At 39.1% G+C, this 23017-nt stretch overlaps 1 protein-coding gene across 3 annotated transcripts in view; it reads right to left on the reverse strand.

Moving 5' to 3' along the window:
• Nucleotides 1-1712: 1712 nt before the first annotated feature.
• Nucleotides 1713-23017, reverse strand: part of tna (Zinc finger MIZ domain-containing protein tonalli) — a 37153-nt gene continuing 15848 nt past the window's right edge. The window contains exons 2-11 of one of the 3 annotated variants that reach the window (XM_089084057.1): nt 13800-14046; nt 11826-12140; nt 10778-11116; nt 9877-10534; nt 8887-9230; nt 8329-8514; nt 8079-8242; nt 7502-7988; nt 7186-7425; nt 1713-7080 (exon numbers count right to left, since the gene is read on the reverse strand). In XM_089084057.1, the coding sequence (XP_088940183.1) occupies nt 6946-7080; nt 7186-7425; nt 7502-7988; nt 8079-8242; nt 8329-8514; nt 8887-9230; nt 9877-10534; nt 10778-11116; nt 11826-11915 (2643 nt within the window). In that variant the 5' untranslated portion in view covers nt 11916-12140; nt 13800-14046 and the 3' untranslated portion in view covers nt 1713-6945. The remainder of the gene's footprint in view (nt 7081-7185; nt 7426-7501; nt 7989-8078; nt 8243-8328; nt 8515-8886; nt 9231-9876; nt 10535-10777; nt 11117-11825; nt 12141-13799; nt 14047-23017) is intronic. The other 2 variants (XM_089084056.1, XM_089084059.1) reach the window with 2 other exon arrangements.

Raw genomic sequence — 23017 nt, forward strand, 5'->3', positions numbered from 1 at the left:
GTCGGCTCGATTGTAACGTGAGGCGCGATATAATATTGACGTTGTATTATATTAAACTTGTGATAAAAAATACTAAATGTTTTGAGTCATCGCGACGTTTTAGATAAGCCAAGTGCGTAAGCGAAGCGATACGATCGTCCCTTTTGTCATCGTGGTTTTTGATCTTGGGATACTTCAGGAGGTCGACATGTTTTTCGAATTGTTTAATGATTTTACAAGAAGAGAGAGAGAGAGAGAGAGATACTTTTTTTGCGAGTTTGTTGAATGCGAGACAATATAATGAAGATTAAACGCGTTGCAGGCGCTGACTCTTTCCACGCGAAAAGTTAACGGACTATTTGTGCGGTTAACGGCGGATTAAAGGGTTAACGTTGCGTATGCATTGCCATTATATCGATAGAGTTATTATCGAGTCTCGATCGATCGCCTTGATGACGACAGGACCGGTCTTTGATCGCGAGGACTTTCGCACAAACCGCGAAGAGACCGCCTCAAAATCGCGCACAAACTATTTTACTTCATAAAAGAGCCGATATCCATCGCACTCATGTTAGAAAATATGTGAGACTCTTCCGTCATTAGCATACTTCTCTTGTTGTCACTAATTCAAAATTTTAAATATATATATATGTGTATATATATATATATATATATATATATATATATACACATATTATTATACATATATATATATATACACACATATATATATACACATATTAAATATATATATATGTGTGTATATATATATATATGTATATATATATATATATATATATATATATACAAATGCAAGGTGTTTCCAGAAATCCAATTTTAAAGAAATGGCATCATTCAACAAAGAAAAAATTGAGTCTTAAAATGATTTAATTAATAAGGTTGTTTAATTTAATACATACGTATCGTTTCTTTCAAGTTAGTCTTTCCAGAAATACCTTGTATATAATTATTCGAGAGAAATTAAATTATCAATGCAATCATTGATATGCGACTCGAAAGATATTATAATAATAATTGAATGGCGGTGAAGGCTCGTGCGCTTCTAATACGTGTAGATCCGGTTGTGCTTACAGACGTGAACTTCTGTAAAAAAAAAGTTTACGATTGACAACCGATATTGTTGCTAGGGAGCATCGTGATGCTGACAAAAGCTTAGCGGAAGAAATCTCGCTGTGTCGCTTCGGAATGAAAACGGTACGAAAAGCGCCGAAGAAATAATGGCGTCGCGAGGCGAGAGTCGTCATTTCATTTCGTAATCATCCTCGGTGCCTCGGCACCGTTTTCACTTCGACGCTCTCGTTTGCTCTCGTTTCGCGAGCATGTTTTTACTTGAAATAAGACACGTTGGGAAACAACGTGTGTGAACCGAGTAACGATCGATCGTTATCGAAGCGGCCGTTCAAATCAAACGTTAAACGCGGGAGGGGGTGTCAGAGAGTGACGGGGAGAGCTATATCGTAGAGTTTTTTCCGGATTTGCGGATATGACGAGATGAATTCAGTAGCTGCCCGAGGACGAGAAGGAGAGAGGGGGAGGGGAGGATCAAAGTTCCGTTATTTACGCGAATCCGGACGCGTTGGAGGAACAGGATTCGCGGATCGACGCGGAATCGAGAGAACAGCGAGCGAGAGATCGCACTACCGGCGGAAAGTTAGAGTCTATATTACACGCGTAAAATGCTTAATATGAATGATTAATATTGTTTTTATCGAATCGAGAGAAGGATGGAGAGAGAATCGGAGAGATGCGTGTGCTTGTGTGTATGCATGTGTGTGCGTGTGTGTGTGTGTGCGCGCGCGCGCGCGCGAGAATATGTCGAGAGAAAAGAGAGAGGGAGAGAGGGAGGGAGAGAGAGAGAGAGAGAGAGAGAGAGAGAGAGGGGAGGAGAGAGAGCAAAAAGCGGAAAAGAAATTTCATTAACGGCATTCATTCTTCGACAACCATGATATGCAATATAAAAATTGAGTATACTGAGCAAAGCAGCGAAAACCATCTGTCCTAGTCCTAGTATTCGAATTCATCACCATAATTTATAACCAATTTCAATTTAAATCTAATAAAACGATGTTATATAATAATACCAATACGTGTTCGTCAATTGCTGGATCCTCAACAAACCTGTCCCAAACAAGAAGAATCTTCGGAAACGTATACCTTCACAAATATCTCCTGCTAAATATTTTATTTTATAATAATATCAATAATTCTTGTAAACAAGCGCGAGAATTAAATACTGATTATTATTTTCTAGTTTTTTTTATCACTACTTTTTGAAACGGTCTCTAAATAATAGAGAAAAACGAGAGCTATTCCTTTTACATATGCAGGATCGTTATCTTTGATTTATGCGACCTTGGTATTCCCCTTGGTGTGACTTCCTGATAAAAAATATTCAAATATTTCAAGCTAATACAAATGCGATAGTTCTCGTGCGATCAACAATCAAGCAAACGAACGAAACATTTAAATTTGCAATTGCGGGATATCTTGTCGATATCCTCGCATCGAGAAGACTTGTATACGATATTTCCAACCAACTTTCCCCGCATTATCGTCTCGTAATAATTTTTCGGGAATAAAATGATTCACGATTCCGTTGTATGTTTTATGACTTTTTTATTGAATGAGTCTAACCGTTATCAAGAAACAATGTTGTGTCTGTCGTACATGTTTAAAAACTGGTCTTTATTAAAATCTTTTATGCGAATATAATCAATGATATCAGTGATCATCAATGATGATTTCCTCTTTCTTTTTTTCTTTTTTTTTTTTTCTTTCAATTTATAATGCGCATTCCCGCGATTTTCTTTTTGTTCTTGCGAAGATTGAAACCGCAGGTCTGTCCGTTGAGTTGCACCTTCTGCATCTCTTAACTTTCTTCCTCCCGTTTTCCTCCCGTCTCCTTAGGTCCGAGTGTAACGCTTCGTATCTCGTTTGTAACACGAGTGGTGCATCTGAAACGAACAGACCTTGCGACCTTGGACCGATATCATGTCGACACTCATGATGTATTTGCCGCGCGGATAATTTTTAAATTTGTCAGAGAAATGTATTGTCGCGCGCACAATTGAAGCACAGATTCTCTGTGCTATGATTCGCTAAAGAAAATTCTTTCGGCGTGAATAAAGACGCAATCACGTGTGGCTATATTCGATATTAATTGTAACGTATTGTTTAAAATAATGGAGTTTCCGGCGATCGGTGCAGCCGATACATCATGAGTCGACACGGTTACATGAGAATATCTTCCGTTTCGTAATTTCTTCCAGACCTTGGATAAAACGACGACTCCGATCGTCCGCCATACTTGCGGATTATCTTACTCGGTTTTGTTCGTAGAGCGTTGTAAAATCAAATTATAGGCCTCCTAACGATAGATAAATAGGTATTATAATCTTGGAGCCGCAGAGATTTGTAGAAGTCTCGTTATTTAACTATTCGGCAATGAAATGAATTATCTCTTATTATCAATGATGATGAAAATTCATACAGGCATTCTTGTAGGCGGCCTTGTTGGTTGTCGATTCGCCGGTCGTTAGAAAAATTGTGTATTATTTTTCGACAGTAATGTCTACGTGTTTCTCAAATACATCATGTATAATTTGTAAAAATATCGAGAATATCTGACAATACATACAATTTATCATCCTTCTGCGGATTAAAATATGGTGTGTTTTTTTTATGGCTTCTCACGAAATACCTACAAATCTCCACGACTCCTATAAACTAAGAGCGGTGTATCGTGTATAATATTTTAGGGGTATTATTAGCTAGGTATAGGTAAACATTGCCTATGTACAATCGCAACAGAGTTGCGTATACTACTTCTTGGCAATCCTAAGTAAAGCTTACAGTTTGAATAAACTTCTTTAGGTAATTATGTGTGTATGTGTGTGTGTGTGTGTGTGTGTGTGTGTTTTTTTTAATAAGTAAGTAATAATTCTATTAGAGAAATAACAGTACAATATTTGCTTGTACTTGTTATTACCTTATTCATCAGCCATTTACACGTTACATTCTCTAATTTAAGGTATCCTCATACATCTCTCTCGTGTATGTTTTGGTTCTGAGAAATAATTAGGATAATCATTTCACTATTATAACTGGCCAATAAGTATCTGCCACTTTTCTTATATTATTATTCTATTTACCATATATACAAATAATATACAATGGGTCACGCTTAGTACAAGTAATATTAAAATCTAAATTTCAATAATGTTATAGTAATTATATGTATAGAAACTTGACTGTACTAATCATTCACTGTGCGCTAACGTTGCATACTGTGGTGTGTGTGTGTGTGTGTGTGTGTGTGTGTGTGTGTATATATATATATATATATATATATATATATGTATACACACACCCACATGCTTTTATATAAAATCTGTATAATCTACACGAGTCGCTGTAAGTATATCTTCTCTTTTAATCACAAAAGATACAAATGTTTATAACCACTACACAAGCAGGGGGTCTTGGGCGGTATCACTCTGGCAGTATCTTTTTTTTACATACGGATATCTGATTTACGTTTTCGTTAAACGATAACCGAGTTATCGCGAGATTATGCAAGAAGATATACAGAATTTATTTTCGCATGCTGAATCGTTGCGAACGCAATCATTGTGTAAATAATACAATCAAGTGCGTATATAATTATTTTGCGATATATATATATATATATATATATATATATATATATATCTATATATATATATATATATATATATATATATATCTATATATATCTATATATATATTTCTCCCGCAAAAAATTTTGATTCTTCCTTCTTATATAAAATTTGATTATATATGGATCATGAGGCGCAATTTCTTTAAGGCCTTGTGTAAATATTGCTATTATCTTTATGCAATTTACATCTTTCATTATTCAACAGAGGTATTTCTGCTAATTATTAGATTGAACGCAATGTGAGAAAAAGTGTAATTGACAATGATGATAGAAGCAGTTTATACCGCAATTTGATATTAAAAAAAAAATCTAAATACACAGAACTTATCAATTCAGAATAACAATAGTTTAAAAAGGTAAATATTATAAATTTAGTAATTTGTATAGCAAATCAATTCGAAATACATATATATTACATATCAAAATGTGAAAATAAATTCTATATGTGCAAATATCCTGATGTATCTTCGGAGGTTGCCATGATCGAAAGGCGTAGAAAATTTTCCATTCTCTCTCTCTCTCTCTCTCTCTCTCTTATTAATACTGTATATATGTGTATATATGTATATATAAACCTCTCTCATCTATAAAGTATATAATTTCCAATTCTAAAATTGGAACTTGGAAATTATATTTATAACTTGGAATTATATTATCGACAAAGAAATTTTGCAAATAATATAAATATTTCGAGTGTTAAACATTTCCGAAATGTTAGATATACGCATATCTTTTCATATTTACAAGAGTCAAAATATATATGCAGGGATATCCTTGTATGGAGCTAAAATCTGCTGAAAATGATAAAATTATTAGACTTTTTCAATTGTCTCAGATAATCCTATTTCCCTTGTACTCTCTTTCATTTCATGTCTGTATTTTCTATCTCGGGAGATACATCACGTGTTCTTATTAAATTTCCAGTGTGAAGCCCGATATCCCCTAGTTTATTCATTTCCATCTGTTGCTATAATCTAAAGGAAAGGAACACTATATGCACAATATCCATCAATAGGCGGGAGGAAATCCCAACCGATGAATATCTTACTTTTATCTCGATTAAAATTTATTTACAAAAGTAGGTCTGTACAGTATTTTTTTTTTGTCGCGACATAGGTCTATCATAGCCTTGAATGCGAATAGACCGGTTTTCCAGTATAAAGACTTTATTGCAAGAACTTCAAAATATTCCGAAATGTTTGTAGATTAGCACAGCATGATGTGTCTGCACTCAAACAAATATTCATAAACAATTCATAAATAATTAAAACAATACAATGTTCATTTCATTACTATAATTTAACGTGATGAATCAATATAATTTATCGTGATAAAATAAACATAATAAATATACAGAATCTTATGAAGCAAAATTTAATAATTTTTTTTACACATTGCCCATGATATAGGATCTTACAATATCCTGTCTCACGAGTTGTATACAAATGTTTATCATTAAATATGTTAAATTATTTTTTCTTATTTTTATATAAAAAAACGGAAATTAAGAGATAAGGAGCATCTTTGAAAGATACTTTAATCTTGGATTATAATAAACGTGTTAATAGATATCTTTTATTGACCATTGCCACGATTCATGATAATTTAAGCTGAATATCTATGAATATCTGAATAAGTACAGCAATCAATTATTTAAATATATATGCTTTAAAACCGTTTCTGGAATAATTGTCTGGCGTGTTGTTTAACGCACCACTTTCAAAAGCATATCTTCCGAACGCACGCATATGTGTATATATAGATAGATAGATAGATACATACATACATACATACACACATACATACGATATCGATATCAAGATGCTGTCTAGGCAATAACGTCTTTACGAATGGTATGGTGTTTGCTGTATTATCATTAGAAATCATTTCTTTAACTCTAGCATTTTATCTCTAATTTTAATAGGAATATTATAGTTATAATTAAGATTATTTGTACCATTGATTAGGTGAGAGCACCCACAGTGACCCCAATAAAATTTAATTTTTCTCACTGCAAGCGCTCGCATACAGTAACTTCCGAACTCAGTCTCTAATCAGAAATCGAAATTGAATATCTTGTTCAATTTCATCATATAGAGTTTCTTAAGGAATTCGCACGAAGATATACTGTAGTCAAAATAACGTTTGCAGCGAGATGTCAATTCGTTTTACCGTTTTGTTATAAAGTATGGGGGATCGTAGTTTGATTACGAAATAGTCACTCGCCTTTTATTCATTTCTTTTTCTTACTCGAAGAGTGCTAATATGTCGTCGTTAGAGGAAGGATTGCCACTGCTGGCGCCGCTACTAGGAGGAGTGTTTAGGTCCGGTGGTTCGAGATACGAGAGGAGATCCATCGCATCTACATTGTCTGGTAAGAGCTGTAATAACAGGTAACACGTTGTTGAACGGACTTGAGAAATATTTCGACCTAAAGTGTTTTCTCTTAATGCGGTGTTTTCTTTAATGCTTCTTTTAATACTTACATTCAATCCCTCTTGGCCGGTACCTTCTCCATCTATAACTGCGGCGGGATCGAAATTTAAGTCCGACGGTATGTCCGTAGCGGTGTCATTATTTATAGTTGTACTTGTATTGCCGGAGGTATTGTGATTTCCCGTAGATTCTTGTGATGCTGGCGGAACGCTTGGCGGACCACTGGCACCACCAGCCGGTGTGTGAGGAGTAGATTGCGGGGTATGTGGCGTATGAGGAGTATGAGGCATCTGCAACGTGCACATTATATTTAATATTTCTGTATTTTTATATCGCTATTATTTAATCAATCATAATAAAACGTACTTGGTCGTTGAGTGATTTCTCCATAGCATTGAGAGGATCTAAAGAATTAACGGATTCGTTTAAGTGTGAAAGCGGACCTGTTCCGCTGACATAATCATTATTGCCGATAGTATTCGTCCCGGAATTTATCTCGTACGTTCCGCCGGATGTATTCCGATGGTTCATGCTGTTATTCTGGTACGTGGAAGATGTATTATTCATCATCGAACCACTCACGATACTATTCATGTCGGGCGGTATATAAGGACTCATAGCTTGGTTCATATCCCAATTGTTCATAGTTGGCATATTCATACTGCCCGGTGACATCGCCTTGGTTGTTCGTTTACAATCATTCTCTTCTTCAGACTTAACAGGTGAATTCTTGGTGGGTTTCCAGTTGGCGAGCGAGTCTATCGTCACTTCGTCAACTTCTGCGGTATTTATTGTATTCAAAATACCCCACATATACTGATCGACCTCCAAGCCTTCCAGCTGTGCGGGTTTCCTGTAAACGTGACAATTCGTTTGTATTTTTTTATGTTTAATTTCAATAGAGAAATCCGTAAAAATTCTTGACAATTTAATTATTACTTACGAGCATACTGGACATCTCCAGTTTCCTCGTTCACAATTCAATTGCAAGTACGATTCCAAATCGAAACACTGTGTATGCTTGCAATCGTGTCCTCTGGCTGGCAGTGTAATGCGTTTAAAGGTGATAGGACATTTTAAAGATACCTGTTGGCAAGATCCGCATAACTTAAAATAATAATACATAATTGACATTTCGAGCCATAAAACTTTAGGATTAAAGAAGAGCTTTAAAGTACTTTTATGAATTTTACCTTTTGTGCTGTTTGTTCCACTACGTCTTTCTCTGACTGTATACCGTTGTTTGACATTGTATTACTGAAGTTTCTTTTGATTTTCGTTATACAATGTTCTGCCGTCAACAATCTTTTACGTAGTAATCCGTGAAGCACACTTCGTACACTGGGTCGATGAACCAATTGGAGTACAAATAGATGCGACTGTGAAACAGAACACGCATTCTATGGAGAATGCATATCTATCTATAAGAAATTACTCAAAAAAAAAAAATAAATAAATAAAAAACTAGAAAATAAAAAACATAAAAAATAAAAATAAAAGCCTATACTTAATAAATACACGCACATCCTGGGCAAAGGTATTCGATAAAAAAATAAACTAAAAATAAAAATAAAGAAAAATCTTAAACCTATAAGTAATAAATAGATATGCATATCTCAAATATATTCGATTGAATACACGGGATTTACCTACATGAAACAAAAATTCATTCGAGGATTCGTCTCGAGGATTCGCATTGCTAAGAATACGTAAAACGCATATCGTTTAATTATTGATATCCTCAAACTTACACAACAGCACGTGGATACGGTAATCTGTATCGTGTTCCTTCCTGCTTGACATACGTCCTTCAAATAGAGAGGCTTGTGGGAAGATTTGTTCTCCCCGCGATCGATCACGAGGGGAGTCGCGTTAACGGAGACTTGCACACTCGCCGGCCAATTCGTATTCATCTGCCTATCCTCATGATGGAAACATTTGAGCTGCAACTCCAGATCTGATCGCCACGCTAACGTTTGATGCACCGTGGACTTCAATTGAAACACGTGATTGCTAACAGCCAAATTATGCTCTAGGCGGAAAGGTGGAAGAATTATACCGTCTCTCACGGGGAATGTTAGTCTCAATTCGTCATCTGAAATAAATGATAGAATTTTAATAACATAACTCATTATGTTATTATATATTATTTCATATTTCGTATTTCCATCATTTCGTATTCATTGTGTGTGTGTGTGTGTGTGGTATGTGGTGTGTGGTGTGGTGTGGTGTGTGTGTGTGTGTGTGTGTGTGTGTGTGTGTGTGTGTGTGTGTGTGTGTGTGTGTGTGTAACTCCTTATATCGTATATTATTTTATATTTCGTATGTATATTTCGTATTTCTATCATTTCATATTTCGAACATTCACACGCATGTTGCTACAGAGCATGCGCACGCGTATGGTGCATGTCACTAGTGTCGGTACATTTAATTGATGACAAGTTTCCTAACTCTAGTATAAACTTTAATAATGCTATATAACTCATTGGTCGAGTTGAAGTCGACACTATTTCTCCGGAGATAAATTCAAAACTTCCCAAACTTTAATAACGATTAAAATCTCGATTCGCAGGGCAGAGCGATACTTTTTTGCCAGATTCTTTCGTTTCGTGCGAAAACGCGTCGAATAAGTCTAATTTTATCGAAATGGAGGCTGAGCTAAACTTAACATTTAACAAAAAAAAAAAACAAAAAAAACAAAAAAAACAAAAAAACAATGTACAATTACAGAATCCACTCACTCTGAATATTGCCAGGCGATTTCATCTCATTGAAGTTAGGCTTGATGTCCGGATTCGGACTGATGTAAGGCGGCATACTGGTGGCGGGTGTCAACGGTGGCGTCGGATTACCGGGGATGGGACTGTGCTGATAATTCATGTTACCTCCGTTTGTCGACCTCATCGATGCTACATCCTGCTGATACTGACTGGTCGCCACGCCCGAAGCGCCGTACGACGCATTCCCACCATATCCTACTCCCGTATTTTGCTGATGGCCGACGAATTGGTTACCGACCGAAGTAGGGGGAACCATACAAACCCCCGAAACGCCATTATTTCCATAACCATATTGGCTCGCTGCTGCCGTCTGAGAGGGGGTGTTGTAAGCCGGTGCCGTTTGCCTCATATTCGCTCCTCGTATCATCGCGTTGGGTCCGAAACCAGCCCCTGTGGGATTCATGCTCTGCATGGACTGATACTGCTGTTGAAAATTCGGCCTCGCCCCGGTGGGATAGGCGTTCGGATAATTCGGCGCTGCCGTCATGCCGTTGAAGCCCTGCTGCATAGCCGTAGGGTTCTGAGCGGGATACGGAACTTGCTGTCGCTTTTGCGCCATGTGCATGGCTGGGTTCGGATAAGGCGCTAATCTTCGCGGATAGCCTTGATGCGATTGAGCCTGGAAGCAAAGGTGTATGCTATTATCAGGAAAAACAGACAGACGCGCGCCTTTCGTCAGCCGATTGGCAAATACATATTTGTCGAATTAGATGTAATTATGACGCAATAAGTATGAAATATTTACATGGGATAAATAAATTTGATTTGGTAAATAAGTATTGGTATTTAACAAATTGTAGCGGAACTTAAAGAGACGCAGCGAAATAAGTTTAGATTACCATGTTTGGTATTAGATAAGTACCTGCATTTTGTTCATTTGCATGTTATTGGGTCCCATCATATTGTTCATGGCTACGTTGCCCATGTTGCTCATGGAGTTCATGGGTGTCATTCCACTCATAGCATTCATACCGCTCATACCGTTCATACCGTTCATTCCTCCCATTGTCATAGGATTCATCGTGTTCATGCCACTCATACTGTTCATCGAATTCATGGAATTCATAGTGTGCATCGGGCTCATTGTGCCTATGCCGTTGAAGTTGTTCATCCCGACTGGCCCCATTCCTGCCATTGGTCCTCTTTGGCCATACCCCGCCACGGGGTACGTTTGGTGGGGTATTCCATGTTGGCTCTGCATCTAATAATAACGATTGACGTGAGTTCTCTCACTTAGAAGTCCATAAAGTTTCAAAGAAGTAAAAATAATTCATGAAAGGAGCCAAATATCGTACGTGTATCTTACGATGTATTTTACAAGGACTTATGAGATTTATTTTTGAATGACTCTTTTTTTATTTGATGTTAATGTCTCACATCAACTGTAAACTGTAATAAAAAAAAATATATATAAAAAGTGATTATTAAAAAAAATAATAAAAAAATAAAGTTGAAAAAATTGTTAAAAATTGAAAAAATTAACTTAACTAATCATCAATACAATGAAACATTTTAAATTTGTAAATTATTTCTCCCATTAAATATAAAATGTCGAACGCAACGAAAGTATGTCGTTATAGGAACACTACATGTATATAAACGCTAAAGTAAAAAGAACTTAATCGTATGATACTTTCACGTATGAAAATTTCAAAAATCAATCAAATGTGAATTTTCTCTTTTCATTATCTTTTTTCATTTGTTTTAACACGCGAAATCGCGAAAAAAGAACGATGATAAAAAAAAAAAAAAAACAACGTATCAAAGATCGTATCGTTTTACCAATTCGCGTCGCGAATACTTACTTACTATAACCGGCTAATATGGTAGCAGTCTATGTAACGTATGAATCAGAATTGCCCCTGGTCGCGCGCCATTGATAACGTCATTAGAGCTAGTCAAACATTTACCTGATTGAATTGCGAGGGGATGTCCTGGCGGTCCTGCATGGCCACCACGCTGGCAGTGGCGGTGGCCGTAGCGGAGGCAGCTGCTACCATCGCCGCGACACGAAGTGGCGAACCACCCCTTCCGTTCTGGGGTGGCACTGTGCTATGATAGCCGGATGATAACGGCTGGGCTCCGACGCCGCCGATCGCCGCCGTAGCTGATAATGTCGCGCCACCACCCGCCGACCCCCTCGGGAGGACGACAGAGGAGCCTTTGCTTTTTCCACCGCGAACAGCCTTCACGAGATAGATGCGAACGCGCGGCTTATTGGCGCACTGAAACAGAGAGAGTGTGACTCATCTTAACCCTCCGTGAGATAAAATTATCTTTTTGGAGAATCGCGGCGCGCGCTCGCGGCGATGCTCGCGGTGATCGTTATAGAAATAACTGTGCGCGTTAGAGAGTGAAACTGCGGAGTTGGCGGTATCGGACGAGTGGCCGAGGTGTGACGCAAGCCGTATCCGCGATCCGAGTCTATATTTCAGTCCCTTTCGGGACCGTTAATACACACGATAAATACGATCACTTCGAGTGTACAAGCCCGATGTGTAAATAATAGACGACTGAGAGGAAAAAAAAGAAAGAAAAAAAAAACATTATAAAATTCAAAAGATTATAAAATTCAATCGTTAGATCGAAATATTGGATTTTTATTTGCCAAGTTTTTTTTTTTTTTTTTTCGAGACACTTGATTAATAAATGAAAATCGCCGCGAAAACACGAACATTTTCTTCTCGTGAAACGTAAAGCGTTCGTTGAAAATTTTTACTCTTTTTCCATGTGTGTCTCGCGATGCGAAAGGAGGATAAGGTGTTTAAAATAATAATGTATGTACTCGGCACAGCCATCGCATATTAATGAGGAAAAGCTATCGATTAGTCCATTGAATATTAAGTAATATAATAACTCTTGCAGACTGTTAGTTAATATATCGTCTGAGATTATTCGAAGCGATCGGGCGGATTGCAACGATATAATGCGCAATGAACGATAATACATCGTCAATCATACTGGCAAGAGTTAATTCGGTTTAAATGGCAGTGTGAACTTTTGCATTTGCGACAGAAAAGTGGTTACCACTCGCCAAGTCAAGATCATACTCGTGCAATCGATTCCCGCTAGGAACGAATAGATTTCTGCCAATCGATATAGTCTGTGTTTGGCGTATTTGCAACGGATCTTTATTTCATAATCTGCGACGTAGTAATAACACACGACGGAATCATTCACGATACTTGAATAATTCGAGAAGGTCACATTTTTTGCCCGACGTCGCGAATAAATTTGAGCCCACTGACGGTTATACAATAAAAATCGAAGATTTCGAAGACAAAACGAGATTCCTACGATTATCTCCCGAATCCGAGAGAAAATTCACTCCGATTGTGTTCGATACCATGCACGTCGATACCTCATTTTATTCTAAAACCGTGAGAATGAAATAAATAGCAAAGATATTGATCGATTTTCCATAATTTATAACGTAATAACGTAATTTTATAGATACACATAGATGTAATTAAAGAAATGTCCATTTTCTTATACTTAAAGAAAATGTTTCTTAGGAAAAAATCCCTTTTAAGAATAAACTATTTAATCAATTATAAAGTAATAAATTTTCATTACATTATATACAATTAGAAAAATATTTATTTCACTTTATTTTTATCTTGTCGCTTTTAATCGACTTTCCTGGCGAGTGGCGATCGGCTATCTATACGGAAAAAATAATTTTACTGAAAAATCTAAAAAAAAAGTTTGGTTAGATTTGAAAATAATTTTATCGAGTTTTCAAAATTATTATATACAGCGTTCAAATTGACTCACTAGATCACTAGAAGATAAAAAATTTTTACGGTACTATTATTATCATATTTAAGTGTTCCACATAATAATCTTGATGATTCAAAATTATTTTCAGATCTGTATCTAACCAGATTTGTAGATTTGCCAGCAAAACTGTCCTCCTGCCCATACGTCCTCCTCTCTTCTAATTCATCGCGGCGTTAATTGCGGACGATAATCCGTTCAAAGTGAACAAAATTACGGCGCCTCTTTGAAGGTGGCCGTTCCCGATGCGTGTCCCGAAAGGCGAGGCGAGGCGAGGCGAGAGCGGTGCCCGAACCCCGGCCGTATTCCCAGCTGGCCGCGACGCCGCGGCGCGTAGACCCCATTGCTTTTCTGTGGGAAATGCACGTGCTCGCTATTCACACACCGCACCGCGCCGCGCCACGCCACGCCACGCCGCGCCGCGCCGCGCCGCGCCGAGTCGCCGCCGCGTTCATAATACGTGCCTTACCCCCGCGCGTTGCCGCAAAACACGGACGACCATGCGAGAGAGAGAGAGAGAGAGAGAGAGAGAGAGCCCGGGAAGCGGGGCTCTTCCGTCGATCCATGATTTCCAATGGGTTCTCGAACATCGCGCCTCACGACACTCACGCATCGCAAGGGGGATCTTTCGCCATGGTGAAAATGCACGAATGGAATTAGCGCGTTTGATTGGCAAATAACGGCGGATACATCTTTGGACTGATTGTGAGTTCCTCTTCGTCACGTGCATTTTTTTTTTTTCCTTATTAATGCTAACAAAAGAATTCAGAAAAAGTGACGCGATTCATTGAGAAGAGTTTTTCGGATTTACTGTATTATTTTTATAATTGTTGTGATAATATATCGAAGTAGTATAGTCCTTTTATATTGTACAATATAACAACGTGGAGATAATTTTTAGAAAACTCCAATTCATGATTAAAGAAAATATCACGGTTGGATAAAGAAATACTAAAAGTTCACTCTTTCTAAGAGTGTTCCGCGCAGAGAAGCCTGCTTAGGGGACCCTCCAATTGAAGGGTTTGGATCAATAACATAAGTCATATAGGTTGCATATGGAGCGCATACAAATTTCTACAAGGCTTTCTCTTGCACAAAATATAAGTCTCAGACTTATCTTAAAAAAAAAATATATATATATATATGTATATATATCGAATATTTAAACGCGGCGCTGTGATATTTTGAAGTTTAATGAATCTCCTTTTATCGCAAGCGCATATCTGTCGAGCCGTGGCAGGAATTACCGGCTGCTCCGGATCATCCTCGAATTACGAGCAATCCGCCCGGTGCGATCGTAAATGTTGCCAGTCGAGACGAGCACGTGAAGGAGCACGCGTGCAGCGTGTCCTCGCGATATCGGATTACCACGTGCGTGCGGCGAGTTTTGCGCGTGCTCGCCGTAATACCGGCTTTGCGCAAAAGCAGAAACGCGTCACGGGTCCTTATCTGACGTTTGCCAACGATTCTCCGTTGCGCAAACTTTCATGCGGTTACGCATCGATCAACGCTCGCCCGTGTACATCGTTCTTCAGACGGAATGTTCCAAAGCCACCGAATACCCTCTCGCAGATATCGGAGGACAGACTAAGAAAAAACGACTGTCGCGTCAATCGCGTGAGACGTTGATAATCGCCGAATTATCCAATACCGCAAAAAATTGGGTATGATAAATAGCTCTGAATAGGATACGTGTGTATGTGGTGTGTGTGTGTGTGTGTGTGTGTGTGTGTGTGTGTGTGTGTAAATAAAAAAAAAAATCTTCCTGAGCTGTTAATAGTTCGAGATTCGGAATTTTATCTCAAAGAAATCCAAAATCTTTAATCACTTTTGCTGTAGAAAATAATTAAGCTTTTAATTTTTTTTTAAGTATTTATGATAGATATATATATATGTATATGTACTAAAATATCGATTCGATAGATATTATGTAATTTTATTATGTTTTTACTCGTGTTATAGTTTATTATATTATGTATGGTTTCTTGTTTTCATCAGCATAATAATGTTGAATGAAATTGGAAAGCAAGCTGAAAATTTTAAATCGAGATCTCACTCACGAACACGTGTTTCCACTTCGCCTGGGTTTACATTGTTAGTCGTCCAAAAGCAATTTTCTTAGGCTTAACTATTTCTCTGGATTTTTAATCCCGCAATTTTTAATGTTAATCTAACATTTGTTAAATAGTTCATTTAATATGCGCTCTTCAATATTTAAGTCGAGACCAGTTTCTTTGTGATTTGGAGCTTTTAAAAGTTTTGATCAAAAAAGCACTAAGAAATTAAAAATTCCATTGCAATTATGCATTTAAGTAAATTATATTTTAAATAAAAGCACGATCGATTATATGAGAACAATAATCCTGTCAAAATTTAACTCGATACAATTAATTTTGGCGCATCTTTTGAATTTTTGGTAATGAATCATTTGGAAATTCATATATTGGCATACAAATAAAAAAATCATCCAAATTTCCTTTTCCGAGGTTGCAAACAGAATATTCGATGCTTATTTATTTGGTTTATATGGCTCAGAGCAATATTTTATCTGTACTTGACAGCTTATTAAGTAAAGTGCTCAACACTTATTAGTAAAGTGCTTAACAAAGAATCGGCATCTCGAGTGTATTCAATCGAATCGATTTTTCGGGTATCTGCGCATCTAATGGGCTCATGTTGTCGATCTCATCGGCGGATCTAATCGCGTCTATTCCATCAACTTTTACGAGGACGGCAAATCAGGTGTCCCGACACAGGTTCGCTATCGGCACATTTTACCGGTAACACAGGCTAGTAATTTAGCGCGTTTCGAGTGTAGATAGTAAATAATACGCGCGCGGATGGGACGTGCAGAGCCGAAGAAAATCAACGAGATCAGGCCGAGCGAAACAAACATGGAGCCCCAGATACATCTGTCGGTTTGCAAAGCATTTTTTTTTTCCATCGTCCGCCCGCGAATTTACGAGAGGCCTCTCGGTTTCTCTCTCTCTCTCTCTCTCTCTCTCTCTCTCTCTCTCTCTCTCTCTCTCTCTCGTCGCAGATTGGTAGAGAAGGTCTTTCTACACACGCGCTGTCCTCGAGACACGATTATGACGCTCGAACAAAAACAAATTTAATAGCCTTTCCGTTGTATTCAATACGGCGGGTACGAGCACGAATACATGCGCGTATGTGCCATCTGATCTACGAGGGGCGAGAATCGGGGACGTTCGACAGCCCAGGAATATGTTGGGGAGACCCGAGATCCGATCGATTAACACGTGCGCTTTAAATGTTTGGGAAACTACAAAGCAATCGCAGCCTCGATGATCACAGTCGATGTAACGAGACTCGATAGAACCAAACGAAAATAATTTCGACGTGCTCTTTTGTCGCTCGTTTGCGCTGATGGTCAACTCTGGCAACGGAGATCACTCTTCGACACTTAAAATCATGCAGCGACATTAATCAAACAAACGAATAATTGATAAAGTCTCTCTGTTTTATTTTCAAAAAAAAAGTAGAATAAATAATTTCTATCAACGTCGGATTGTAATTCTTCGTTGAACATGAATTACGTTTGTGTTCACATAAAGAATTAAACAAACAATTAGAATTATGTGAACTTTATGTTCAATATATTACACCAATCGTCACATACCTTAGCTTCTACATTTTCTGTTTTTGATTATAAAATAATTTCTATCCAATCGTGTCCACTGTATAATATTCCGTTTGTCACCCGAGCGTGTTCGACGTTTATCCTCCCCAATCTGCCAACCAAACGCGGGGCGCGCAGCGCACGTGTTTTTCGTGCGTGTAATGCGTGTACGTGTGCACATACATATAAAACGTGCACGCACGCACGCACGCACGCACGCGTATCATACAAGCGTATCATACACATATACAACGTCCAGATATAGCGCGTACAGAGAGGGAGCGATTCAGAGGTTGACGTCATTCACGTCCCACCCCCTTTAAATTCATGCTGAATGCGACTACGACCGACCGACCGACCCAGCCTCTGCCTTTTCCCTTCGTTTCTCTTTTCCCTTCTCGCCGCTGCGTTCCTTTCCGCTCACCGCCACCCCGTCATCCAATGGTAAAAGAGAAACGGAGGAAGAGAAAGAGAGAGAAAGAGAGAGAAAGAGAGAGAAAGAGAGAGAGAGAGAGAGAGAGAGAGAGACGGGGAGAGAAGGGGTGGAGGGGAACCCCTCTGTAGAACCCGCAACGGGTTTCTATTCTCGGATGTCAATATTTCGTCAACTAGAGCCCACTCGGTGCGCAACAAAAGGCTCCGCCGGGTACAGCCGTTACCGTGGCGTGTGAGAAAGAACGAGGAGTGTGTATGCGTTTTATAAGAGGATGCACAGCGAGTGGAGGAAACGCGCGCGCGCGCGCGCGATATGGGGATCGAAGGATTGGCCGGGATTGCGCAAAGGGCGAGGCACTTCGGGTTACATGGTTGATTCATAATTTTATTTTAAAATGTATCTTCGTGTTTTAATAAACAGAAAAAAAGAAGAGAAGAAAAAAAAAGAGAGAATAAAGAAAAAGCATCGAGAGGAACGATAAGCAGAAATGAGAATCGAATTTCGATCGTGGATTTTCTGGCTTTGACAGTCTACGTTCTTAGTGATCAAGTTTTCTACGATTCCGACGTCGCATGAGCATTACTCCGAACTGTGAACTGTGGAATTTCGACATTTCCCGCAGCGTATGAAATGTCTTTCACGTGCACGCGTCGAGTTGATTCCGAGAACGCGCATAAATCGCGGCGTTTTCATTGGATTTCCGAGCGATCGATCGATTCGCGCATGTAATTATATGACTTCGAGAAAAAAAAAAAAAAAACGGTCGGAATTTTCCAGACCAGATCTCGCTTTGAAGCGATTCGAATTTAATCTACCATTGGCGAACATCCCGAGCTACACAGTGACACGCTTGACACGGCGACGAAGGCGAGTAAGTAATATCGTGTCGGGGGAATCCTTGTACGAGATAAATAAAACGGGCCTCTCTCTCTCACGGTCGCCGCCGACACATAATAGCCGCGTTCTCCTCGGCCGCGCTCGCGCCCGCGTATGAACTCAACTTTAAGGTGAGCGAGTGCGATCAGTCGCGTCTTTGGAAAATCGAGAGCCCGAGGCATCGAAAAATAACAGAATGTTTTTTTTAACAATAATTCTATAAAACATAGATATATTTATATCGAGGATCGTTCTTATTTCGCAAATGTGTTTGAATTAATAAATCAATTTTCCTTGCTAGATTCGATAATTAAGGAAAGTATCCTTAAAGATAATGGATCTATAAAAACAGAAAAAGAAACAATATAGACAATTTTAATATTGATTTAATATTGATTTAATTGATTAAATTGTTAATATCGTTAATAATTATGATATAGCCATTATCGAACATTAACTCGGTGAAAATCAATAATTATATGATAGATAAATTCATTTGTATATTTCCCGTTAATATTTTTATTTTTATTTTTTTTGTGCACAATTACATTGCTAGATAGTATATTCGTTTGATACGAGTTTATTGCGAGGTAGCACAAAGAAAGCACTGTCGCGAAAGCGACTTTCACGTGATGATGGAGGGCCCGGAGGAGGATCCAGAGGCCCCCGGGGCCCCTTCGCACGTTTTGCTCAAGCCAGCAGACGGTACTGAACTCGAAAGGGAGGGAGATCAAGTCAGAATGAAGGGTAGGGAGAGTACAAACGAACGGCGGATGCCGATCGCAACACTTTGCTAAAATCAGGACAACGAGGAGGAGGGGGAGGAAGAGAAAGAGGAGGAGGATGAGAAACGGGGATCCGATAGAGAGAGACAGAGACAGACAGAGACGGAGACGAGACCGTTGAGACATCAAGCCCGCGACACGTAAACAGGAGCGAGCGCCCGAGGTCGACTCATGGCGAGACTCGTGGGAGGATTCCCTTCTTTTTTCTTCTCTTCTCCTTTCTTTCTTTTTTTTTTCTCTCCTTTTCCCCGTCTGTAGAGTGGGTGGGATTAGAGGGGCGAGCTGCAGAGAGGGGTGGACAACGATGGGAGAGAGCTTTGATCTCGGGCAGCTGCAGCAGCGCGTTGTTATTTTCGGGCGGATCGAGACAAAAAACATTTTTGCGGGGGCTATCTCCTTTATGGGCCGACGACGTTTACCTGAACATCAGTCTGAGAGAGTGAGAGAGTGAGAGAGAGTGAGAGAGAGAGAGTGAGAGAGAGAGAGAGAGAGAGAGAGAGAGAGAGAGAGAGAGAGAGAGAGAGAGAGAGAGAGAGAGAGAGAGAGAGACGTTTCTGTTGTCTCTCAGAATGCGTTTCTCGGCGCTGTACTTCTCATTAGGCCCTTCGCCGACCAGATACCGAAACTGCGATATAGGTCGCGCGAATTGAAACCCTCAAATGAAAGGATTCTTTTGGATCTTCATTACCGAGAAAGCCGACGTTACGTTTGACCGATACGTTCGCGGAATTTCCAATAATTGTTCGAAATATCCGAAAGTTCCAATTGTTATTAATAATTGTTGAAATATTCAGAAAAATTTAAATTATTTATTACGTAAGATGTATGCATTAAAATAATCGTATTGAAATAATTCACGCGCGATTTTTGCCAAAATCTAACGATTAATTAAGAGACACCAATTAGGAAATATATAATTTAAATTGTAATAATATATAAAATTCCATTCTTAAATATAAAATACACTCGAGGGAAATCCAAAAATGTCGACGGTGTGAATACAACGGGGAGAATAATCTCGTGCTTTAGAATGGCGATCGGAAAGAGAAATATCATCTCCTGTGTATCGTGAAACTAGGCGTGAAAATCGCGATGCGATGTGGACACAGATCGTTACGCGTGTGTAGGTGCATTGAGGTGGACTTAATAGGCCATGGCTTTAAACGACCTCGATATAGCATTTATCAACCTCGAAGCTATAGTAGCAGATACGTATTGCTCTATATCAAGTGTATCTAATTTAAAAAAATTGTGTGGCTACTTTATGTACTAACTATTGAGATTGAGTCTGTAGATCGCCGTTAATATACGATCTCTCGAGATCGATCAGTGTCACATCTCGCGCCCTTTGCTCTATTTCCAGGTCGCGAACAACAGAACGCGTGCTCGATCGCTCCCGAAATATCGCCACCAGGCTAATTCGAGAGAAGGCAGATTTGAATCGCGTCAACGTGACAACTTTAATCGACGTGTCGGAGAACGCGCTTCCGAATGACGATACAAGTCGTAAAACGCCGCGGAGGCAACTCGGTGGAGGATTTAACTTCACTCCAGCAGTTTGGATTACCGTGTTACACACGAGCGTTACCTAACGAGACCTGTTGTTTGTCGTAAATAACTCTCCGTTAAACTCGACGACGTCGACTTAAACGACGGGTCATCGGCGTCGCATTGACGGCGTCGCAGCTTTTCGATCGGTCGGAGGTAGGTCAAAATGCCTCGGAGCATTTACGACGAAGAGTGCTCGCGCTCGTAATCGGGTTAACTGGCGCATCTGGTGCGAGACCAGCGCGAGCCAGTAAATACGGGGCGAACGTAATGAAAATTAGGAGGAAACTTTGATTTCGACACCGTTCCATTGTCCCACATCGATAGAACGCGCGTGCGAAACGTAAACAAACGCGGAGCGGAGCGGGAAGAAAGATTCGTAAACATTTCTCTTTCTTAGGCTACATCGCAATTTGTATCGCAAATCACGATATCGATACGGGTCGTCTTTTATTTATTTCTTTTATAAAATCTCTTAATAAAAATGTGTATTCGTTCGAAAGGCGTGTCGAAAGGTTAAATATAACATTTCATCTCTTCGCCTTCCTTGAAAATATTTTTTTGGAAAAATAATAAAGATTTTGAATAACGGAAGATTTCGAAAGTATTGTATGGTATTCTACTTTCGTGGGTAGGCCCAAGGACTGAAGAGCGCCGTCTCTTTTTAAGTTGCGCAACCTCCGGAGAGATGCTATTTTATGTAACTATATCTGTGGCATACTTGACGGCAGTAACTCTTACTCGGAATGTCATATCGAGGATAACCTTAAGCAACAGGGAATAAGAATAGGGTTTTCGGAATATCCAAACATCTGGGGAACGGTATCTTCGTCGCGAATGGAAAATCGTTATCCGAGTTAATCGTTGATCCAAGTAGGGCTTACCTTCAACGAATGTTGAATGCACCCCGTGACACGTCTCTATATATATATATATATATATATATATATATATATATATATATATATATATATATTGTTAGCGCAAAACTGCGGGGATCGATATACATATATATCGTTCCTTTCGCAGGATATCGCGATACATCGCTTAATCTTTATCCCGTTCTCGATCAGTGACGAGTATACTTTATTCCTCGCCGCCGAACCTCGCGCTATGAGAAGAGATTCTGTCATTCGCAACAAATACTCGTGGCATTTCGCGGTGGCGAGGATGGATTTTTCCCGCTGACTCGCTCGAAAAGGTCGTACGACAGAGCGCCTTGAATGCATCTTCCATCGCGGTCGCGTCTCTGTGTGCATCTCTGTGTGTGGTGTGTTGTATACGCACGCCTTATTTGCGCATTTGTCATACCAGAATACGCGGATCTCGCGGGCTGCATCGAGGTTGCGCATTGGCGACGGAATCGGCGTCCTCGGATAATTAATTTATCGTTTCGATCGCGTGTGCATCAGACGCGTCAGGTCGACACGTCAGTGGACACGTCGATGGCACAAAGTCGGCTGGCCTTTAATCGCTATGCGCTTTCCATCACGCGCCGAGAAAATTTATGCCGGGCGGAAAGTCGCAAGAAATTTTTGCAGGATGTTACAACCTACGTGATGTTGCATTCACGGCGCGCGCGCGCGCGCGCGCGTGTGTGTGTGTGTTTGTACATATGTGTGCGTTGCTTTGCCAATGAATAATCAAAGATAAGTGAAACGCACACACATACTGTCGTCTTATTTTTTTTCATTTCGCAAGATTTTTAGACGGTGTTTAAAATTCCAAGGAATTGATGATCGTGCACTGTCATTATAAAGTGACTGGAGGTGTACCTCCAGCCGTGAAAAATGGGAAAGAACCTTGGCGCAGGCGCTTTCAGCGTAAATGCGTGTTTGTAATTCGTAATTTTATGACTTCCCTACTTACAGTTTTATAATCTTTAAGAACGCTTAATTATATTAAAGAACGCTTAATTATATATTAATCGGAATTAGAAAATTAAGATTGCAGATTATTTGAAGAGAGTTTCACACTTATATTACTTTAATTATATATCGGTATGTTATTAATTTAATAAATTGTGCATGTTTCATG

The sequence above is a fragment of the Pogonomyrmex barbatus genome, unplaced genomic scaffold (genome assembly GCF_055798465.1).
Source record: "Pogonomyrmex barbatus isolate J1 unplaced genomic scaffold, ASM5579846v1 scaffold8, whole genome shotgun sequence".
In the NCBI taxonomy this organism is placed as follows: domain Eukaryota; kingdom Metazoa; phylum Arthropoda; class Insecta; order Hymenoptera; family Formicidae; genus Pogonomyrmex; species Pogonomyrmex barbatus.